At 54.9% G+C, this 20045-nt stretch overlaps 1 protein-coding gene across 1 annotated transcript; it reads left to right on the top strand.

Annotated features, from left to right (window-relative positions):
• The first annotated feature begins 159 nt into the window (after positions 1-159).
• On the top strand, positions 160-18230 carry BRAT1 (BRCA1-associated ATM activator 1). Its single transcript, XM_011976922.1, has 14 exons — positions 160-424; positions 1487-1629; positions 8518-8672; positions 10877-11024; positions 12003-12375; positions 12644-12763; positions 13886-13977; positions 14262-14380; positions 14615-14801; positions 15047-15120; positions 16148-16250; positions 16380-16478; positions 16670-16842; positions 17322-18230. The coding sequence occupies exons 2-14, from the start codon at positions 1503-1505 to the stop codon at positions 18015-18017; spliced, it is 2466 nt and encodes an 821-aa protein (XP_011832312.1). The 5' UTR covers positions 160-424; positions 1487-1502; the 3' UTR covers positions 18018-18230.
• Positions 18231-20045: the final 1815 nt, after the last annotated feature.

Here is a 20045-nt window from a genome sequence, read left to right as displayed (position 1 = left end):
GCTTTGGTGCACAGATCGGGACGCTTCTCTCCGGCACGTGGTTTTCTCGCTCCGGCGGATGCACACACGGGGCGCCCCTGCAGGCGAGGCCCCGCCCCTCCGGACACAACGCCGCGCCTTCCTCAGAGATTCCCCGCCCCCGGGACGCCCCGCCCACCCACCGGATGCTGGGCATGTACCATCGGGTGCCTGGCGGGGGTGATGAGTCGGAGCGACCGGCTCGGCGCCTGCCTGTCCCTCTCAGCTTGAACTCCTTCCTTCAAGTGTGAGCCCTCGAGGCTTCCAGAGGGGGCTCCAGGAGAGCTGTCTCGGTTCCCCACGCCAGCCGTCTCCGTCCTCCGCCTCCTCCGGGCTTGGCAGGTGGCACAGTCCGGAGGCGGAGCCTTGGGGAAGGGGTGGTTGTGACGGAGGACGGAACCAAGCGGTGAGGCGCGCGGAGCCTGGGGGGTCGCGGTAGCGGTAGCCGGGCGTGGGGAGGCCAAGGCCCGGCCGAGGGGGCGGGAGGGCCAGGGAGCAGCCCAACCCGGGGTGTACGCGACCTACGCTCGCTTCCCAGCCCGACTGTGGCCGCCTGGTCTGGCGCCCTTTCTGGACCCTCGGGCCTGGCTCCCGCGGCCAAAACCGACTCCAAAGTGTTGGGAGGGTTCCTCTTCCCGGGGACGCAGCCTCCCCGGACATTGGCAGATGATGCCCCGGTCAGACAGAGCCACTGACCACCCCGCCCACCCCCGAGGCCGGACGCACGGATTCACACCCCGTCCTGGGAGGGACAGGCGCCCCTTCTCCTCCGCACCCCGCCGGGCCCCCCGCACCCCGCCGAACCCCCCTCCCCCCGCCGGCTGCTGGACGTCAGATGCAGCCAACACTAACCCTGGGAGGGACAGACACAAGGACAGGCTCCCCTTCCCCTCTGCACCCTCCTGCTGACTGCAGAACGCCAAATGCAGCCAACACTGACCCTGAGAGGGACAGACACGGACAGTCGCCCCTTCCCCTCCGCACCCCCCTGCTGGCTTTACGACCTCAAATGCAGCCACAACTTGACTTTGGGAGGGACAGACACTTTCCAGCCCAGATTGGCCCTGGGGCATGGATAGATATCCCCCTGCACACATGGCTGACCCCGGAACTCGAAGATGCCCCTGACTCTGGCCCACCTGCAGCCTGGGCCAGCACCACGCTGCTGCCCCTACTGCACCGAAGCCCAAGGATGACAGACTTTCAGCTCTGGAGGCCTTGTGATTTCAGCCAGACTCTCATCTGCCCGTTTCAGCCCCAGCACCAGAGCTCGGGGCCCCACCTAGACCAAAGCTTTGATCCATCCCTGCAGAACAGACCTCCGGTCTGGGGATCATGGTTCTCCTGGTCTAAGATGAAAGTTCTGGGGCCTCTTCCCAGGCCTGAGCAGGCATGGTGGGCTGCTGTGACTAGAACGAGCTGGGTCTGCAGTGGGCATTGAGGTTTGGGTCTCACATTGCCTTTGCAGGGACTGCGGCCTCACCATGGACCCCGAATGCTCCCGGCTGCTCCCTGCTCTCTGTGATGTTCTGGTAGATCCCAGGCAGCCGGTGGCAGATGACACCTGTTTGGAGAAGCTGCTGGACTGGTTTAAAACTGTCACTGAAGGAGGTAAGGAGGTGGTGCTGCTGTTTACTGTCTATCCAGAGACCAGACGCAGAGCCTGGGACAGGGAGCAGGGACCGGGTGGGGACTCCCCTGTCCTGGAAGAAGGGCAGAAACTGCAAATCAGATGTCTTTCCTTCACTTCCTAGAGATTATCTGTGGCAGACTGAGGGCAAGTCAAGATGAAGCCCGAGAGAATTATCTGGAGAGTTAGAGCTTGAAAGTCAGCCAGTTCAGCCACGATCAGGGCATCCCAAGGTTCAGTTCTGTGGAAGGCGTGAACAAACTTATTTTATTGTTGTTCTCATTGTATTTAGTGTGTTTAAAACACCAGGTTTGTTTTCTTTCTGATTATGAAAGTAGGGGCTGGATGCAGTGGCTCACACCTGTAATCCCAGCACTTTGGGAGGCTGAGGTGAGCGGATTGCTTAAGTCCAGGAGTTCGAGACCAGCCTGGTCCAACATAGCAAGACCTCATCTCAAAAAAAAATAACAAAAATTAGCTGGGCCTGGTGGCGCACCTGTAGTCCCAGCTACTCTGGAGGCTGAGATGGGAGGATCCTTTGAACCCGGGAGGTAGAGGTTGCAGTGAGCTATGATTGTGCCACTGCACTCTGACCTGGGTGATAGAGACCCTGTCTTAAAAAAAAAAAAAAAAGTAATTCATGTTCTTTAAAACATGAACAAAAGAGTAAAGAGAAAAATTAAACCATTAACTTTTTAATTTCCTCCCAGCCTTTTTCATAACACATCATAAAGCTGTATTTTTCTGGGAAAAAAATGAGGTCATACCGTAAATATAATTTTGGTGTCTTGCTTTCTCTCTTGCCATCATAGTGAGTGTTTTCTCCATGTAATACGTTAATGTTATTGACTACATGTTATTTGCTGTAGGAGTGGACCACAATTCATCGAATCACTCCACTGTTATTATTAGATGTTTATATTTCTCATTTTTCATCATTTTAAGTAGTGTCATAGGTCCGGCATGGTGGCTCACGCCCGTAATCCCATCACTTTAGGAGGCCAAGGCAGGTAGGTCATTTGAAGTCAGGAGTTCAAGACCAGCCTGGCCAACATGGTGAGACCTTGTCTCCACTAAAAATACAAAAATTAGCCAGGCATGGTGGCATGCGCTGTAATCCCAGCTACCCGGGAGGCTGAGGGGAGAATGGCTTGAACCCAGGAGGCGGAGGTTGCAGTGAGCTGAGATAGCACCACTGCACTCCAGCCTGAGCGACTGAGAATGGACTCCGTCTCAAAAAAAATAGTGTCATCATGGCTTTCCTTTTACATAAATATTCTTGCGTGGAAATGTTTATTCTCATGGTCGATCATTGTGTTGGGATAGACTGCATGTTTTTAATTTCTGCTATTCTTTACTTCCTTTTTTTGGTTTACCCTGTTCTTTTACTCGTTTTATTTTTAAATTATGTTGTTGTTTTTTTTTTTTTTTTAGAATGGGGTCTCACTGTATTGTCCAAGCTGTTTTCGATCTCCTGGGCTCAGGCAGTCACCTGCCTCTGCTTCCCAAAGTGCCGTTTACCCTCTTTTGAGCTAAATATCTGGGTCTTCCTTGTTTTCTAATACATACATTTAAGGCCAGGTGCGGTGGTTCATGCCTATAATCCCAGCACTTTGGTAGGCTGAGGCAGGTAGATCACTTGAGGTCAGGAGTTGAAAAACCAGCCTGGCTAACATGGTGAAACCCCGTCTCTACTAAAAATACAAGAATTAGCCTGACATGGTGGTCCATGCCTGTAATCCCAGCTACTCGGGAGGCTGAAGCAGGAGAATCACTTGAACCTGGGAGGTAGAGGTTGCAGTGAGCTGAGATAACGCCACTGCACTCCAGCCTGGGCAATGGAGTGAGACTCTGTCTCAAAAAAAAAAAAAAATACATATATATATGTGTGTGTGTATATGTATGTGTGTATATATGTGTATGTATATATGTGTATATATGTATTTAAGAGTGCGTTTCTCTAGAAGTATGACTTTAGCTACATCTTACCAGTTTTATTATGCAGTACTTTGGTTGTAATTTAGTTCTAAGTATTTCATGCTTTTCATTCTGGTTTTTTTTCCACCCACAAGTTATTTAAAAGAATATCATTTAGTTTCAAAATGTGGATTTCTCCAGTCTTTTTGTTATTGATTTTTAATTTATTTTATGGAGGTTAGAAAATACATGTTTTGAGTCTTTATAGCTATTGAGACTTTTATTGAGACACAGGACCCAGGCGAGTTTTCTCCGTGTTCTAGAGATTTCACTGTATGAGTTTGATGTTTTGGTATTTGAAGGTCTTCAACTGTGGCCTAGTTTGTAGTCAGTTTTTCTTTACTTTCTTTTTCTTTCTTTTTTTTTTTTTTTTGAGCCAGGGTTTTTCCGTCACCCAGGCTGGAGTGCAATGGTGTGATCACAGCCCACTGCGGCCTCGACCTCCTGGGCTCAAGCAGTCTGCCTGCCTCATTCTCTTGAGTTGCTGGGATCACAGGTGTGTACCAGGCCCAGCAATTTTTTTTTTTTTCCTTCATAGAGATGAGGTCTCACCATCTTGCCCAGGCAGCTTGGAACTCCTGGGTTCAAGCAGTCTTCTCGCCTGGGCTTGCCAAAGTGCTGGGATTACAGGAGCGGGCCACCATGCCTGGCCTGTATTCAAATTTTAAGAAGTATTTTTCAGTAGTTTTATTGAGATATAATTTGCATACCCTGCAATTCACCCACTTAACGTGTACCAGGTCCTTCTGTAGTTTGTAAGCATGATATATTTTTTTTTTTTTTTCAAGACCAAGTCTTGCTCTGTTGCCCAGACTGGGGTACAGTGGCACGATCTCGGCTCACTGCAACCTCGGCTTCCTGGGTTCAAACGATCCTCCTGCCTCAGCCTCCCGAGTACCTGGGATTACAGGCACCTGCCACCATGCCCGGCCAATTTTTGTATTTTTAGTAGGGATGGGATTTCACCATGTTGGCCGGGCTGGTCTCCAACTCCTGACCTCAGGTGATGCCTCCGCCTTGGCCTCCCAAAGTGCTGGGATTACAGTGGAGGGCCACCACACCCAGCCTAAGCATGATAATTGAGTGTTCAGGTGCATGTGTGAGATGTGGCACCGTGGAACTGTGGTATGATGTCAGTACGTGACCCGTCTGACATGAGAAAAGGACAAAATAAATAAATAAATGGTATCAATTCAACAGTTCTTAGTAAATTTATAGGGCTCTGGAATCATCAGCACAATCGAATTTTGTTCTCCTAAAGAAACCGAGTCTGGATTCACAGTGAGTCCCTGTTTCCTCCTCCCTCCCAGCCTCTGTCATTTCTCCTGCGCTGTACTTGATGGAAAGAGTAGTTTCCACACTTGTTCATTAGTTCAGACCTGCTATGTTCTTGCTAATTTGTTTGCTTGTTTCTGAGAGGTGTGTAAAAAGCTTACACCAAGGTCATGGATTCATGACTTTTCTTTGAATTGCATTCTTTTTTTTTTTGCTTTACGTATTTTTTTCTTTTTCTTTTTCTTTTTTTTTTTTTTTTCTTTGAGACGGAGTCTTGCTCTATTGCCCAGGCTGGAGTACCGTGGCATGATCTCGGCTTACTGCAGCCTCGACTTCTTGGGCTCAGATGATTCTGCCACCTCAGCCTCCCTAATAGCTGGGACCACAGGAGCCCACCACCATGCCCGGCTAAGTTTTTGTATTTTTTGTAGTGATGGAGTTTCACCTGTCTCTTATACACATCTAGATGTGTATAAGAGACAGCTCCTGGGCTCAAGCAGTCTGCCCGCCTTGGCCTCTCGCTGGGATTACAGGTGTGAGCCACTGTGCCTGGCTTTTTTTTTTTTTTTTTTTTTGGAGACAGGGTCTCACTTTGTCACCCAGGCTAGTATGCAGTGGCGTGATCACGGCTCACTGTAGCCTCAACTTCTGGGCTCAAGTGATCCTCCCATCCCAGCCTCCTGGATGGCTGGGACTACAAGGACACACCAGCACACCCAGCGAATTTTTTGTATTTTTTTGCGGAGACGGTTTCACCACGTTGCCCAGGCTGCTTTACACGTTTTGACGTTAGGTTAGATATACATAGATGTAGGAATGTTGTATCTTTCTGGAATTTCTCTGTGTGATCAGTGAACTTTCTTCTGAGTGAATACTGCTTTTTGCTTTATAGCCCATTTTGTTTGCTATTACTGTTGCTACACCAGCTTCTTTAAAGTTAGAATTTGCCTACTGTGTCTTTTTCTCTCCTGCTCCCAGCCTTTCCCTTTGTTGCATTTTATTGCTTTTAGAAACACCACATTGCTCGTTTTCAGTGTTTAATTTAAGCTCAGCAACTCTTTCTTTTAACAGATAAGTTTGATCTCTTTAATTTGTCGAGGCGACCGTTAGATTCGAATTCTTTTGTATTTTTTAATTTCCTGTGCCTTATCTTTGTGCCTTTATCCTCCTCCTTTTCTGCCCTCCATCAGATTGATAAAGCTTTTTTTTTTTTTTTTTTAATCTTTCCTCTTCTGGTTTTGAAGTGATACATTCTATTTATGTTCTTTTTTTTAGACAAGTTCTTGCGCTGTTGTCCAGGCTAGAGGCCAGTGGTGTAATCACGGCTCACTGCAGCCTTGACCTCCTGGGCTCAGGCGATCTTCCCGTCTCAGCTTCCAGTGTAGATGGGACTACAGATGCGTGCCACCACGCCCAGCGAATTTTTTTTTTTTGAGACGGAGTCTCGCTCTGTCGCCCAGGCTGGAGTGCAGTGGCCAGATCTCAGCTCACTGCAAGCTCCACCTCCCGGGTTTACGCCATTCTCCTGCCTCGGTCTCCCGAGTAGCTGGGACTACAGGCGCCGCCACCTTGCCTGGCTAGTTTTTTGTATTTTTTTAGTAGAGGTGGGGTTTCACCATGTTAACCAGGATGGTCTTGATCTCCTGACCTCGTGATCCGCCCATCTCGGCCTCCCAAAGTGCTGGGATTACAGGCTTGAGCCACCGTGCCTGGCCTCCCAGCGAATTTTTATAGAGAGATCTTCCTGTGTTGCCCAACCTGGTCTTGAACTCCTGGGCTCAGGTGATCTGCCCACCTCGGCCTCTCAAGATGCTGGGACCACAGGCTTATTTATGTTCTTTAGTGGTTACTCTTACATTTTTAACATGAGAACTGGATTTTTTTTAAAAGTCTGAAGTTAATTAGACTTTCCATTCTCTATCCAGGCAACTGAAGGATCTCAGAGCGCTTGACCTTCCGGTCATCACGAGCTTCTGTTATTGTTGTTTAGTATTTTAATTCTGTTTTGTTTCAAAACCTTCAACAATGAGTTTTTAGTTTTGAACTCAGTGAGGTTTTTTTTTTTCTTTTGAGGCAGAGTCTTGCCCTGTCACCAGGCTGCAGTGCAGTGGTGCAATCTCGGCTCACTGCAACCTCCACCTCCCAAGTTCAAGCAATTCTCCTGCCTCAGCCTCCTGAGTACCTGGGACTACAGGCGCACACCACCACACCCGGCTCATTTTTTATATTTTAGTAGAGGCAGGGTTTCACCATGTTTGTCAGGATGGTCTCAATCTCCTGACCTCGTGATCTGCCTGCCTCAGCCTCCCAAAGTGCTGGGATTACAGACATGAGCCACTGCGCTCCGCCTTTTTTTTTGTTTTTGTTTTTTGTTTTTTAGAGACAGGGTCTCCCTCTGTCGCCCAGGCTGTAGTACAGTGGTGCCGTCATAGCTCACTGCAGCCTTGAACTCCTGGGCTTAAGTGATCCTCCTGTCTCAGCCTCCTGAGTAACTGGGACTACCGATGTGTGCCACCACTCCAGGCGAATTTTTATTTTATTTTATTTTATTTTTTTGTAGAGACAGGGTCTTGCTATGTTGCCCAGGCTGGTCTTGAACTCCTGGGCTCAAGTGATCCTCTTGCCTTGGCCTCCCAAAGTGCCAGGACTACAGGTATGAGCACCTCGCCCAGCCTGCGGTGCTGATTCAGGTGGACTCAGTGCTTTTTGAGTCCTAGCCTGGTTCTCCTCCTCTGCATGCTCCTCACTCTCCTTCTTACTGAACCATATTCTTTCTACAAGAGCCTCTCACTGGAAAACTCTCCCAGCGTTTGCCTCAAAATATCTTTTTCGCCACTGGTGCTTTTGAGCAATAGCGTAGCTAGGTATAGAAATACAGGATGCCACGTCTAGAGAGGAATGCCTGTTCCATTGTACCTCCTTGCACAGAGCGCTAAGGAAAAGTACCAATTTGAAAGGTGAAAATGCTCTTCTACTTTTTGTTTTATTTTTTATTTTTTTGGAATGGAATCTCGCTCCGTCACCCAGGCTGGGGTGTGCGGTGTGCAGTGACGCAATCTCGGCTCACTGCAACCTCTGCCTCCTGGATTCAAGCGATTCTCCTGCCTCAGCCTCCTGAGTACCTGGGACTACAGGCATGAGCCACCACACCCGGCTAATTTTTTGTATTTTTAGTAGAGACAGGGCTTCGCCATATTAGCCAGGCTGGTCTCAAACTCCTGAGCTCAAGTGACCACAAGCCTCGGCCTCATAAAAGTGCTGGGATTACAGGCGTGAGCCGCTGCGCCCAGCCTGGTCTTTCACTTTTATTTGTATTTCTTTTTCACTGTCAGTGAGGCAGAACATTTTTTCGGCATCTTTGGCCATTCACCTGTTGTAAAAGGTGAAAATGTTCCGCCTTTCAGCTGTTGTTAAACTTTCTAGTTTTTCTGCCCTTACTGAATTAAAATTATGAGTCATTTGCCGTATTTGTTGCAAATATTTTTTTCCCAGTTGGATCCCTAAATCTAACACCCTGCAAGAAAAGGGTCTGGGAATTGCTAGGAGAAGAGCGGTCATCCAGGGGGGACACCTGGTGCTGTGCCCCTGGTAACCCCTAGGCTGGGCTGTCCCCACAGAGTCCAGTCTCGTGCTGCTGCAGGGGCACCCCTGCCTGGTGGAGCTGCTGTCCCATGTGCTGAAAGTCCAGGACCTGAGTCCCGGGGTCCTCTCCTTCTCTCTGCGCCTGGCAGGAACCTTCGCAGCCCAGGAAAACTGCTTCCAGTATCTTCAGGTGAGCCTGGGGCCTCCCACCCGAGTGTCCCGTGGAGAGGTGGGCAACCTTCTCCTCCTGCAGCCAGGTGGGGCGTTTGTAGCCATCACCATCCCAAGTTCCAGCGGCCTGCCCCAACCCTGTGTCCTCGCCAGAACTGCATGCTTTTACCCCTGACTGTAGTCCCTTTGAAAAATTCTCCCAGAGTGTTGCTGGGGCTAAGGAGTTGAGGTTTTTTGGAATAAGATGACTGGGATTGGCTCCCAGCTCTGATCAGCTGTCTGACCTTCCCAAGGCCGCAAGCCTCCGTCCCTCCCTAGGACGGAAATGGGGGTCATAGCCGCGCCGTGGCCTCCGTCCCTCCCTAGGACGGAAATGGGGGTCGTAGCCGCGCCGTGGCCTCCGTCCCTCCGTAGGACGGAGATGGAAGTCGTAGCCGCGCCATGGGGTTGTCATGAGGACCAAATGAGACCGCACATCCTGCACCTCTAGCAACCCAGCCTACAGATGAATGAATGACTAATGAGAATGTCTTTTTTAAAAAAAAATTAATTAATTTTATTTATTTTTTATTTTATTTTATTACTATTTTTTGAGACCCCAGGCTGGAGTGCAGTGGCTCAAACTCAGCTAACTGCAGTCTCCACCTCCCAGGTTCAAGCGATTCTCCTGCCTCAGCCTCCCGAGTATCCGGGACTACAGGCACCTGCCACCATGCCCAGCTAAGTTTTGTATTTTTAGTAGAGACGGGGTTTCACCATTTTGGCCAGGCTGGTCACAAACTCCTGACCTCAAGTGATCCGTCTGCCTCGGCCTCCCAAAATGCTGGGATTGCAGGCGTGAGCCACCACACCCGGCCTTTTTTTGTTTTGTTTTTTAGAGACAGAATCCTGCTCTGTTGGCCAGGCTGGAGTGCAGTGGCAGCTCACTGCAGCCTTGACCTCCTGGGCTCAAGTGACCCTCCCCATTCAGCCTCCTGAGTAGCTGGGTCCACAGGTGCATGCACCTGACTAACTTTTTTTATCTTTGGTAGAGATGGGGTCTCACTGTGTTGCCCAGGCTGGTCTCAAACTCCTGGCCTCAAGCAATCCTCCTGCCTCGGTCATGAGCCACTGCTCCCAGCCAAGAATTTCTACGTAGCAACAAGGCATGAGAGCTCGAGAGCCCTCCAGAGCTGTGTCTTCCAGCTCCAAACAGGCAGCGCTGAGTCTGTTAGGTGCTGCCTGATGATGCCCGTCTAGCACGACGGCTTCTCTTGGTGCCCCACAGGCCCTCGCCAGGTTGCTCGAAGGCACATCCAGTACCGTTAGCTACTGCCATTCATGGTGCCCCCCAATTAAGCACCTGCAGACTCCCTAGCAGCCCACCCAGGCACCATCCTGCTGCAGGACAGACTTTCCAAGACGTCCTAGGGCGCTGCTGTACAGTGAATCCGGGGGCCTTTGTCTGTCAGCAGCTGGCAGGAAAGGGCCCTCCAGACCAGGCGTGGTGGCTCATGCCTGTACTCCCAGCACTTTGGGAGGCTGAGGCAGGTGGATCACCTGAGGTCAGGAGTTCGAGACTAGCCTGACCAACATGGTAAAGACCTGTCTTTACTAAAAATGCAAAAATTAGCTGGGCGTGGTGGCGGGCACCTGTAATCCCAGCTACTCGGGAGGCTGAGACAGGGGAATAGCTTGAGCCCGGGAGGCAGAGGTTGCAGTGAGCCGAGATTATGCCACTGCACTCCAGCCTGGGCAACAGAGTGAGACTGTCGATAAATACATACATACATACATACATACATACATACATACATGAAAGCGTCCTCCAAAAGTGCCTCCACCAGCCCTGGAAAACTGAAAACCCATCTGTGCTTTGCTCCACATCCCTGGAAACCTGCCAGGTCCCCTAACCTCTTTTTTGTTTGTTTTTTTGAGACGGAGTCTCACTCTGTTACCCAGGCTGGTGTGCAGTGGTGCGATCTTGGCTCACTGCAACCTCTGCCTCCCAGGTTCAAGCAATTCTCCTGCCTCAGCCTTCTGAGTAGCTGGGATTACAGGTGCGTGCCAACACACCCGGCAGATTTTTGTATTTCTAGTAGAGACGGGGTTTCACCATGTTGGTCAGGCTGGTCTTGAACTCCTGACCTCGTGATCTGCCCTCCTCAGCCTCCCAAAGTGCTGGGATTACAGGCGTGAGTCATCGCACCCGGCCCCCCCTCACCTCTTTTTTTTGCTTCCCAGCAGGGGGAGTTGCTACCAGGGCTCTTTGGGGAGGCAGGACCCCTCGGCCGAGCAGCCTGGGCCGTCCCCACCGTGCGCAGCGGCTGGATCCAGGGCCTGCGCTCCCTGGCACAGCACCCCAGCGCCCTGCGCTTCCTGGCCGACCACGGTGAGTGCGCCCACACCCCACCCCATTCCTCATCCTGCCTGTGTGACCTCAGGGGAGTCACTGCACCTTGCTGAATCTGAGCGTCTGGTCTGTGCGATGTCGCAGGGTTGTTGTGAAGAATGCACCGTGACAGTACTGCTGTCCAGTGTCCTCTGGTTTGTAAGTCAGGCCCTAGGAGCCGAGACGGCTTTCTCAGCCATTTACAGATCAGCTGTGAGGACTCAGTCTTTGAAACTATTTGAGAGCCAGGCGTGGTGGCGCATGGCTATAGTCCTGGCTACTCGGGAGGCTGAAGCAAGAGGATCTTTTGAGTCCAGGGGGTGGAGGCTGCAGTGAGCAGTGGTTGAGCCACTGCACTCCAGCTTAGGCTACAGAGCAAGACCCTGTCTCAAAACACAAGAAACAAGGCCGGGCACAGTGGCTCACACCTGTAATCTTAGCACTTTGGGAGGCCAAGGCAGGTGGATCACCTGAGGTCAGGAGTTCAAGACCAGCCTGGCCAACATGGTGAAACCCCATCTCTACTAAAAATACAAAAGTTAGCAGGGCATGATGGCAGGTGCCTGTAATCCCAGCTACTTGGGAGGCTGAGGTGGGAGAATGGCTTGAACCCGGGAGGTGGAGGTTGCAGTGAGCCAAGATTGCACCATTGTACTCCAGCCTGGGCGACAGAACGAGACTCCGTCTCAAAACAACAACAACAAGAAGAACTAAAAACAACAAGGAACGAATTGGGAAGCATCACAAGCTGTGTGTGTTTAATGCTCAGCTGGGGGGAAGGTGCTTGTCTCTAGGGAGCTTCAGTTCCTGTTCTCTTTTGCTTTTGAGTGGAGGGGCATTTGGGGGCGTCTTGGGGTGCCCTCTGCTGTTTGCATCTTCCCTGAGGCCCTGGAGTCCTGGATTAAGGTTGCGGTCTGCCTCCCCTGGCTCTATTCTGGCTCATCCCCTTTTTCCTGTCTTGCCCCATCCCCTACCCAGGTGCAGTCGACACCATCTTCTCCCTACAGGGAGACTCCAGCCTGTTTGTGGCCTCGGCGGCCAGTCAGCTCCTGGTGCACGTCCTGGCTTTGTCCATGCGAGGTGGAGCCGAGGGGCACCCCTGCCTGCGGGGGGATGACTGGCCCGCGTGTGCCCAGAAGATCACAGATCATGTGGAGGAGTCCTTGTGCTGTACGGCCACCCCCAAGGTCACTCAGGCCCTGAACGTCCTGACCACGACCTTCGGGCGCTGCCAGAGCCCCTGGACGGAAGCCCTGTGGGTGCGGCTGAGTTCCCGCGTGGCCTGTCTGCTGGAGAGAGACCCCATCCCCGCCGCACACTCGCTCGTGGACCTGCTTCTCTGTGTGGCTCGGTCAGGCCCCCAGGACGCAGCTGGGGGGCCTGGGTGGGCAATTGTTTTCCTCAGATGATGCCCGGGCATGTCCCACTGGCAGCCAGAGACTCCCCGAGGATGTGGCCTGCAGTGAAGCGGCACCGGGGTGACCCTGGAACCCTCGGGGGGAAAGGCCTGTCCTGGGCTGGGCACTTTCAGCGCTGGGGCCATGGCAGTCTCTCAGCCAGGCCTGGAATGAGGTTTTAGGGGATGGGGGATAATTTCTCTCTCTGGGGTCTCCCTGCAGTTCTCCTGTGTTCAGTTCTTCTGACGGCGGCCTGTGGGAGATGCTGGCGCAGGCTCTGAGCTGCCTGGGTCCCACCCACGTGGGACCCCTGGCTTTGGGGATCCTGAAGCTCGAGCACTGGTATGGGCTGGGGTGCGTTTCACGCCGAGGCGGGTGTTGGGAGCCAGGGCAGGCAGGGAGGTTGAGAGCGCAGCCCTCAAGGCAGGGGAGTTCCGGAAACCAGGGACAGTCAGGCAGCCGTGTGGGGTGTGATTGGGCCATGCGTGGGTTACACGTGGCAGTCGTGCAGGCTGGCGGCTTCTGCAGGATCTTTAGCAACAGAATAATTGTTTCAAGACAAAAGCTCTGCGAGATCCCCAGAGGTAAGAAGGATGGCCGGAGCTGCTCTGCCCAGAGCGGGATGGTCCTGCCCAGGCCCTGCGCTCCGCTGCCCTCCCACCTGTCCCCCACCGCAGCCTTGGTTGGAGGTGCTGGAGCTCCCCAGCACGTACACCATGCAGATGGGGGGCCTGGGGGCAGTGGAACGGCAGTGCCTGGGTCAGGACAGGTGGGAAGGCCGTGGACGGCCTGCCAGGGTTCTGGGTGGGCTCACATTAGGGGTGGACATGACCTCAGGACCTGCTGCCCAAAGGGCCCAAGGGTACCATGAAAGCCCGGCTCTGAGCTCCGGGATCGCCGAATGTTTAGGAGAGTAGACGGGGAGGACGGAGGAACAGACCCGGCCTTGCAGGAATGCACTGTGGGGACACTGCCCCCACCTGGGCCCAGATGTGAGGGCAGGTCCCTCCTACAAAGTGGATGCTGTGCACACCTGGGGACACCCAGGAGGCTGGGGGCACCCTGTCCCTGTCCCCCTGAGCGGGCACTGCCCCCACCTGGACCCAGACATGAGGGCAGGTCCCTCCTACAACGTGGACGCTGTGCACACCTGGGGACACCCCGTCCCTGTCCACCTGAGTGGGCACTGCCCCTCTCTCTGGGTGCATGGCCGGGCCCTCCAGGAGACCCCTCAGTGTCTGCTCCTAAGGACATTGGGAGTATCAGGCTCATCTCCTTGGTCAGGTCTGTCTGCCCACCACTCTCTGTCTCATGGCGTCCCCTGGCCAGTGGCCTGCAGAGAAACTGTTCTTGGCGGGGTGTCCCAACCCCCTCCCTGATTTGCCCCAGGCTTGCTGGGGATGTTAGCACAGCCAGCTTGCCTCATGGCCAGGGTCACGGCGCTCACTGTGTGTTTGTCTCCAGCCCACAGGCACTGAGGACCCAGGCCTTCCAGGTCCTCCTCCAGCCCCTGGCCTGTGTCCTGAAGGCCACAGTTCAGGCCCCCGGACCCCCAGGTACGCCGCTCAGAAAGGGCTGGGAGGGCGGAACCTGGGTCCCTGCAGCTGGGGGAGGGGAGATGGATGGGAGTACCAGACTCGCCACCCCCATCCCACTTTAGTCACACCCAGGCCTCCCACTAAGAGGAAAGGGGACCGGGGCCGTGGCCATCATCCCTGGTGAGCCGCTGCTCTGCACCCAGGTCCTGGCCTCTGCTGCGAGTGGTGGCCAGGGGGTGGCTGGCGACCGTGGGCAGGCAGAAGTGCTCTCTAAGGGAGCTCTTTCCTGGCTTGGCCCCCAGGCTTGCTGGACGGGACGGCAGACGATGCCACGACGGTGGACGCGCTCCTGGCCTCCAAGTCGTCCTGTGCGGGCCTCCTGTGCCGCACCCTGGCTCACCTGGAGGAGCTGCAGCCGCTGGTAGGTGTGGCCCCGCCCTCATGCAGCCCAGCAGCATCCACTCCGGCAGTGGGACCGCAACCTGGGCTGACGCCCCGCACCCCTTGCAGCCCCAGCGCCCCTGCATCCACGCTGGCCGTGGGATCACAACCCTGGCTGATGTCCCCCGCCCCACACGCCTCGAAGCCCCAGCGTCCCTGCATCCACGCCAGCAGTGGGAACGCAACCTTGGCTAACGCTTCCCTCTCTCGCCAGCCCCAGCGCCCGTCGCCGTGGCCCCAGGCGTCCCTGCTGGGGGCTGCAGTGACTGTCCTGCGGCTCTGTGATGGCTCAGCTGCCCCCGCCTCCAGCGTGGGGGGCCACCTCTGTGGGACTCTGGCGGGCTGTGTCCGGGTCCAGCGAGCAGCCCTCGACTTCCTGGGGACGCTGTCAGAGGGGACAGGTGAGTGTGTTCTGTACGGCTTTGGCGTTGGGCGAAACCCAAGCCCCCACTCTCCTTTCTGCTCGGAGGCGCCTGGGAATTGCTGTCCCTCTGTGTTTCTTCTCTGGGGCGGGGGCTGAGGGGTGCAGGGGCCGTGCAGGAGGTTTCAGCTGGCGAATGAGGCCTTGTCCTGCTCCTTCCCAGAGTTGATGGGGAGGGCCGTGGGGTGGAGGTGGGGGTGGTTTATCCGCTCACCTCTGTCTCAGGCCCCCAGGAGTTGGTGACACAGGCGCTTGCTGTCCTCCTGGAGTGCCTCGAGAGCCCCGGCTCCAGCCCCACGGTACGGATAGGGAACGAGGAGAGGAGGGAGGCAGAGGCAGTGGGACCCACCCCCCACTCCACCCTGGCCCCATGCGGGCCTCTAGGGACGGGGCCTTCACACAGGGCCACAGAGTCACTGCTCAGAGAGCTTCATGACACAGGTGGCTGCATGCGTTGGGCCCAGGGCCTCTTGTTGGTGAAGATACATCAGCATGCAGGGGTGTGTGGGGCCGTGGGGAGCAGGGGCGCCGGCCAGGCGGCCTGCAGGGAATTCTGGACAAGGGAAATGAAGTGGCACCAGGACGGCCCTGGGCGTGGGCTCCGGGTTCTCCTAAGCGCCGTTTGTGAACGTGCCCACTCCATAGCCCCTTGTGGAGCTGGGCCCTGGCGGGTACAGACCTTGTGCCGCCTGCCGCTGAGCAGACAGTGGACAGCTTTGGAGGAAGGGCCCAGGGCCTCCTGAGATCCTACGGAAAAGTGCCCTGCGTCACTGGTCATGTTTTGATGCAGAAATCCCGCTGCCTGGGTGGTGGGTCTTCTGGTGGGGGCCACCGCCGCCTCCTGCTCACAGTCTGGGGAGCCGCTTCCTCAGCAGATCCTGCCTTATTAAAATCAGCCTGAGAGGGGTGTGGAGCTCAGAGCTGTGATTACTGTGCTGTGGGAGGATCCGTGGAGCCCAGGACTTTGAGTCCAGCCTGGGCAACATAGCAAGATCCCATCTCTACAAAAAATACAAAAATTAGCCCCGGGGTGTAGCTCAGGGGTAGAGCATTTGACTGCAAAAATTAGCCGGGCATGGTGATGTGTGCCTCTAGCCCCAACCACTCATAAGGCTGAGGCAGGAGGATTGTTTGAGCCTGGGAGGTGGAGGCTGCAGTGAGACCCTGTCTCTAAAAAAGAAGGAAGCCCAGCGTTCCCTTCTCTCTCCACTTCCTGTCCCCATCTCTGTCCCTGCAGTGGGGGCAGCACAGAGGAAGGTGAGGGGACAGGCAGACAGCTTGTCCCTCCTCCTCTCGTGGCCCTACAGCCCGCCCTGTCTGCTCCAGGTTCTGAAGAAGGCCTTCCAGGCCACACTCCGGTGGCTTCTGAGCTCACCCAAGACCCCTGGCTGCTCTGATCTTGGCCCCCTCATCCCGCAGTTCCTCAGAGGTAACGCAGCCCCTCACAGGGGTGAACGGAGCTGGAGTCGCAGGGGTGGAGGCAGCAGGGACTGGGCGGCTCCGAGGGCAGCGTTAGCCTGGCCCCAAGCTCGCCCTGACCTGCCCCTTCCCGCCCTAGAGCTGTTCCCTGTGCTGCAGAAACGCCTGTGCCACCCCTGCTGGGAGGTGAGGGACTCCGCCCTCGAGTTCCTGACCCAGCTGAGCAGGCACTGGGGAGGTGAGTGCTGGCAGATGGAGGGGCTGCCTTCCCGCCTGCTGGGGGCTCACTGAGCCGGGGTGCACCAGCAGCCTCTTGCTGGCTCTAGAAACTTGGGCCATGTCAGCTGCCCACAAGGGGGTGGAGGCAGAGGCCAAGGCGGCAAGGCTCGGCCCTCGGTCACAGCTGCATGTGGCCACTTCGACCCCCAGGACAGGCCGACTTCAGATGCGCCCTCCTGGCTTCAGAGGTGCCTGAGCTGGCCCGGCAGCTCCTCCAGGACCCTGAGAGTTACGTCCGAGCGAGCGCAGTGACCGCCACGGGGCAACTTTCCAGCCGGGGCCTGCACGCCCCCACCAGCCCTGAGTATGCAGGGGCCCAGCAGGTAGGAAGTGCTGGGTTCCTCGGCTACCAGCCCCTGCCAGCCCTGAGCACACAGAGGCCCAGAAAGTAGAAGGTGGCGGGTTCCTCGGCCAGCAGCTCCCACCTGGCCATCGTGTGTGCTCGACTGCTTGCGGGTGGGTGAGCAGCCAGCATCCACCGTGGGAGCAGCTGCTGCTGTGGGCAGCACCTGTGGGAGTGACTGCCGAGGCCCTGGGGCTCTGCTGGGCGTGGGGCCTGTGCTCTTCGCCTTGTCTCCCCAGCACCCCTCCACTTAGACGTGGTTACCTCCATTTGACAGATGGGTAAACTGAGGATTGGAGGGCAGTGTGCTCACTGCATAGCACAGGAAGGTGCCAGAGTGGGGTGTGGCCCTAGACTGCCCATGCCCGGGGCCAGCCCCACGGATGCCCCCGGGGTCCTGTTGTGGGAGCCCCACTCCTGCCGTCCCACCGACCATCCCACCCGCTCCCTGTCCCCCAGAGCCTGTTCCCGGAGCTCCTGCACATCCTCTCCGTGGACTCGGAGGGCTTCCCACGGAGGGCGGTCATGCAAGTCTTCACCGAGTGGCTGCGGGACGGCCACGCCGACGCAGCCCAGGACACGGAGCAGTTCGTGGCCACTGTGCTGCAGGCGGCAAGCCGGGACCTGGACTGGGAGGTCCGCGCCCAGGGCCTGGAGCTGGCGCTGGTGTTCCTAGGCCAGACGTTGGGGCCGCCACGTACCCACTGCCCCTATGCCGTGGCCCTACCCGAGGTGGCCCCAGCCCGGCCACTCACCGAGGCACTGAGGGCTTTCTGCCACGTGGGGCTCTTTGACTTCGCCTTTTGTGCCTTGTTTGACTGCGACCGCCCCGTGGCGCAGAAGTCCTGTGACCTCCTCCTCTTCCTGAGGGACAAGATTGCTTCCTACAGCAGCCTGCGGGAGGCCGGGGGCGGCTCCAACACTGCCTCAGTGGAGGCCGCCCTGCCGAGGTGCCGGGCGGGTGAGCACGCCCAGCCCCCAGGGGACCAGGAGCCTGAGGCTGTGCTGGCCATGCTCAGGTCCCTAGACCTGGAGGGCCTGCGGAGCACACTGGCCGAGAGCAGCGACCACGTGGAGAAGAGCCCCCAGTCCCTCCTGCAGGACATGCTGGCCACGGGGGGCTTCCTGCAGGGGGACGAGGCTGACTGCTACTAAGTAGAACCAGATTCTGCCACTGGGGTTCAGGACTGAGGAAGGCAGTGCCACGTCCTTCCGTGGGACACTGCCATCCCCAGGGCTCCAGCCCAGCCCAGTGGATCCTCTGGGGAAGCCAGGACCAGGAGAGAAGCAAGGTCAAGAAATGCCACATTTTGATGTATTAAAGAAATGACTTATTTTCTACTCAAAATAAATGGCATTGAAGTCTTTAATCCATTTTGAGTTAATTTAGTAATAATGATCTGAGACAAGGGTCCAGTTTCATTCATTCGCGTGTGGATATCCAGTTTTCCCAGCACTGTTCCTCCCTCCCTTCCTCCTTCCTCCCTTCTTCTTCCCTTCCTCCCTTCCTCCCTCCCCTTCCCTTCCTTCTTTCCTTTTCTTTCTTTTTCTCTTTCTCTTTTTCTTTCTCTCTCTCTTTCTCTGTCTCTTTCTTTCTTTCTTTTGAGATGGAGTTTCGCTCTTGTTGCCTAAGCTGGAGTGCAGTGGCACGATCTTGGCTCACTGCAACCTCTGCCTCCTGGGTTCAAGCGATTCTCCTGCCTCAGCCTCCCAAATAGCTGGGATTGCAGCCACACGCCACCATGCCTGGCTAATTTTTTGTATTTTTAGTAGAAATGGGGTTTCACCATGTTAGCCAGGCTGGTCTCGAACTCCTGACCTCAGGTGATCCACCCACCTCAGCCTCCCAAAGTGCTGGGATTACAGGCGTGAGCCACTGTGCCCCCCGGCCAATTTATTTCCTTCCTTCCTTCCTTCCTTCCTTCCTTTTCCCTTCCCTCCCTTTCCCTTTCCCTTTCCCTTTCCCTTTCCCTTTCCCTTTCCCTTTCCCTTTCCCTTTCCCTTTCTTGTCTTGATCTGTCCCCTAGGCTGCAGTGCAGTGATGCAATCTCAGCTCACTAGCCTGTACATCCCAGGCTCAAGCGATCCTCCCACTTCAGCCTCCCAAGTAGCTGGGACTACAGTCACAGGTCACCATGCCTGGCTACTTTTTTGGGGTATTTTCTTTGTAGAGATAAAGTTTCACCATGTTGCCCAGGCTGCTCTCAAACTCCTGAGCTCAGGTAATTTGCCTGCCTTGGCCTCCCAAAGTGCTGGGATTATAGGCATGAGCCACTGCGCCCAGTGATGTTTTAGTTTGTTTTACAGATGGGGTCTTGCTCTGCGGCCCAGGCTGGAGTGCAGTGGCATGGTCAGTTCACTGCAGCTTCAACTTCCTGGGCTCAAGCCACCTGTCTGCCTCAGCCTCCGAAGTAGCTGGGACTATAGGCGCATGCCACCACACCCAACTAATTTTTAAAATCTTTGTAGAGATAGTCTCCCTAGGTCCTCTTATTTATTTACGTATTTATTTACTGAGACAGAGTCTCCCTCTTGTCCAGGCTGGAGTGCGATGGCACAATCTTAGCTCACTGCAACCTCTGCCTTCTGGGTTCAACCGATTCTCCTGCCTCAGCCTCCTGAGTAGTCTGGTCCTCTCTTATTATTAAGGGACTATCCTTTCCCCACTGTGTATTCTTGGCACCCTTGTCAAAGACTAATCATGAGGGTTTATTTCTGTGCTCTGTTCTGTTCCACTGGTCTGTGTGTCTGTTTGTATGCCAGTACCATACTGTTTTGCTTACTCTAACTTTGTAGTATACTCTGAAGTCAAGTAATGTGATGCCACCAGCTTTGTTCTTTTTCAAAATTACTCTGGCTCTGGGATCTTTTGTGGTTCCATATGAATTTTAGGATTGTTTTTTCAACTTCTGTGAAAAATGCCATTGGAATTTTGATAGGAATCACATTGAGGCTGTAGAGCACTTTGGGTAGTATGGACATTTAAAAAATATTAGTTGCCAGGCACAGTGGCTCACGCCTGTAATCCTAGCACTTTAGGAGGCTGAGGTGGGTGGATCACGAGGTCAGGAGATCGAGACCATCCTGGCTAACACAGTGAAGCCCCATCTCTACTAAAAATACAAAAAAATTGCCGGGCGTGGTGGCGGGCGCCTGTAGTCCCAGCTACTTGGGAGGCTGAGG

The sequence above is a fragment of the Mandrillus leucophaeus genome, unplaced genomic scaffold (genome assembly GCF_000951045.1).
Source record: "Mandrillus leucophaeus isolate KB7577 unplaced genomic scaffold, Mleu.le_1.0 Scaffold171, whole genome shotgun sequence".
Taxonomy (NCBI): domain Eukaryota; kingdom Metazoa; phylum Chordata; class Mammalia; order Primates; family Cercopithecidae; genus Mandrillus; species Mandrillus leucophaeus.
Note: the sequence above shows the minus strand (reverse complement) of the source record. Positions and strands in the feature narration are given on the sequence as shown.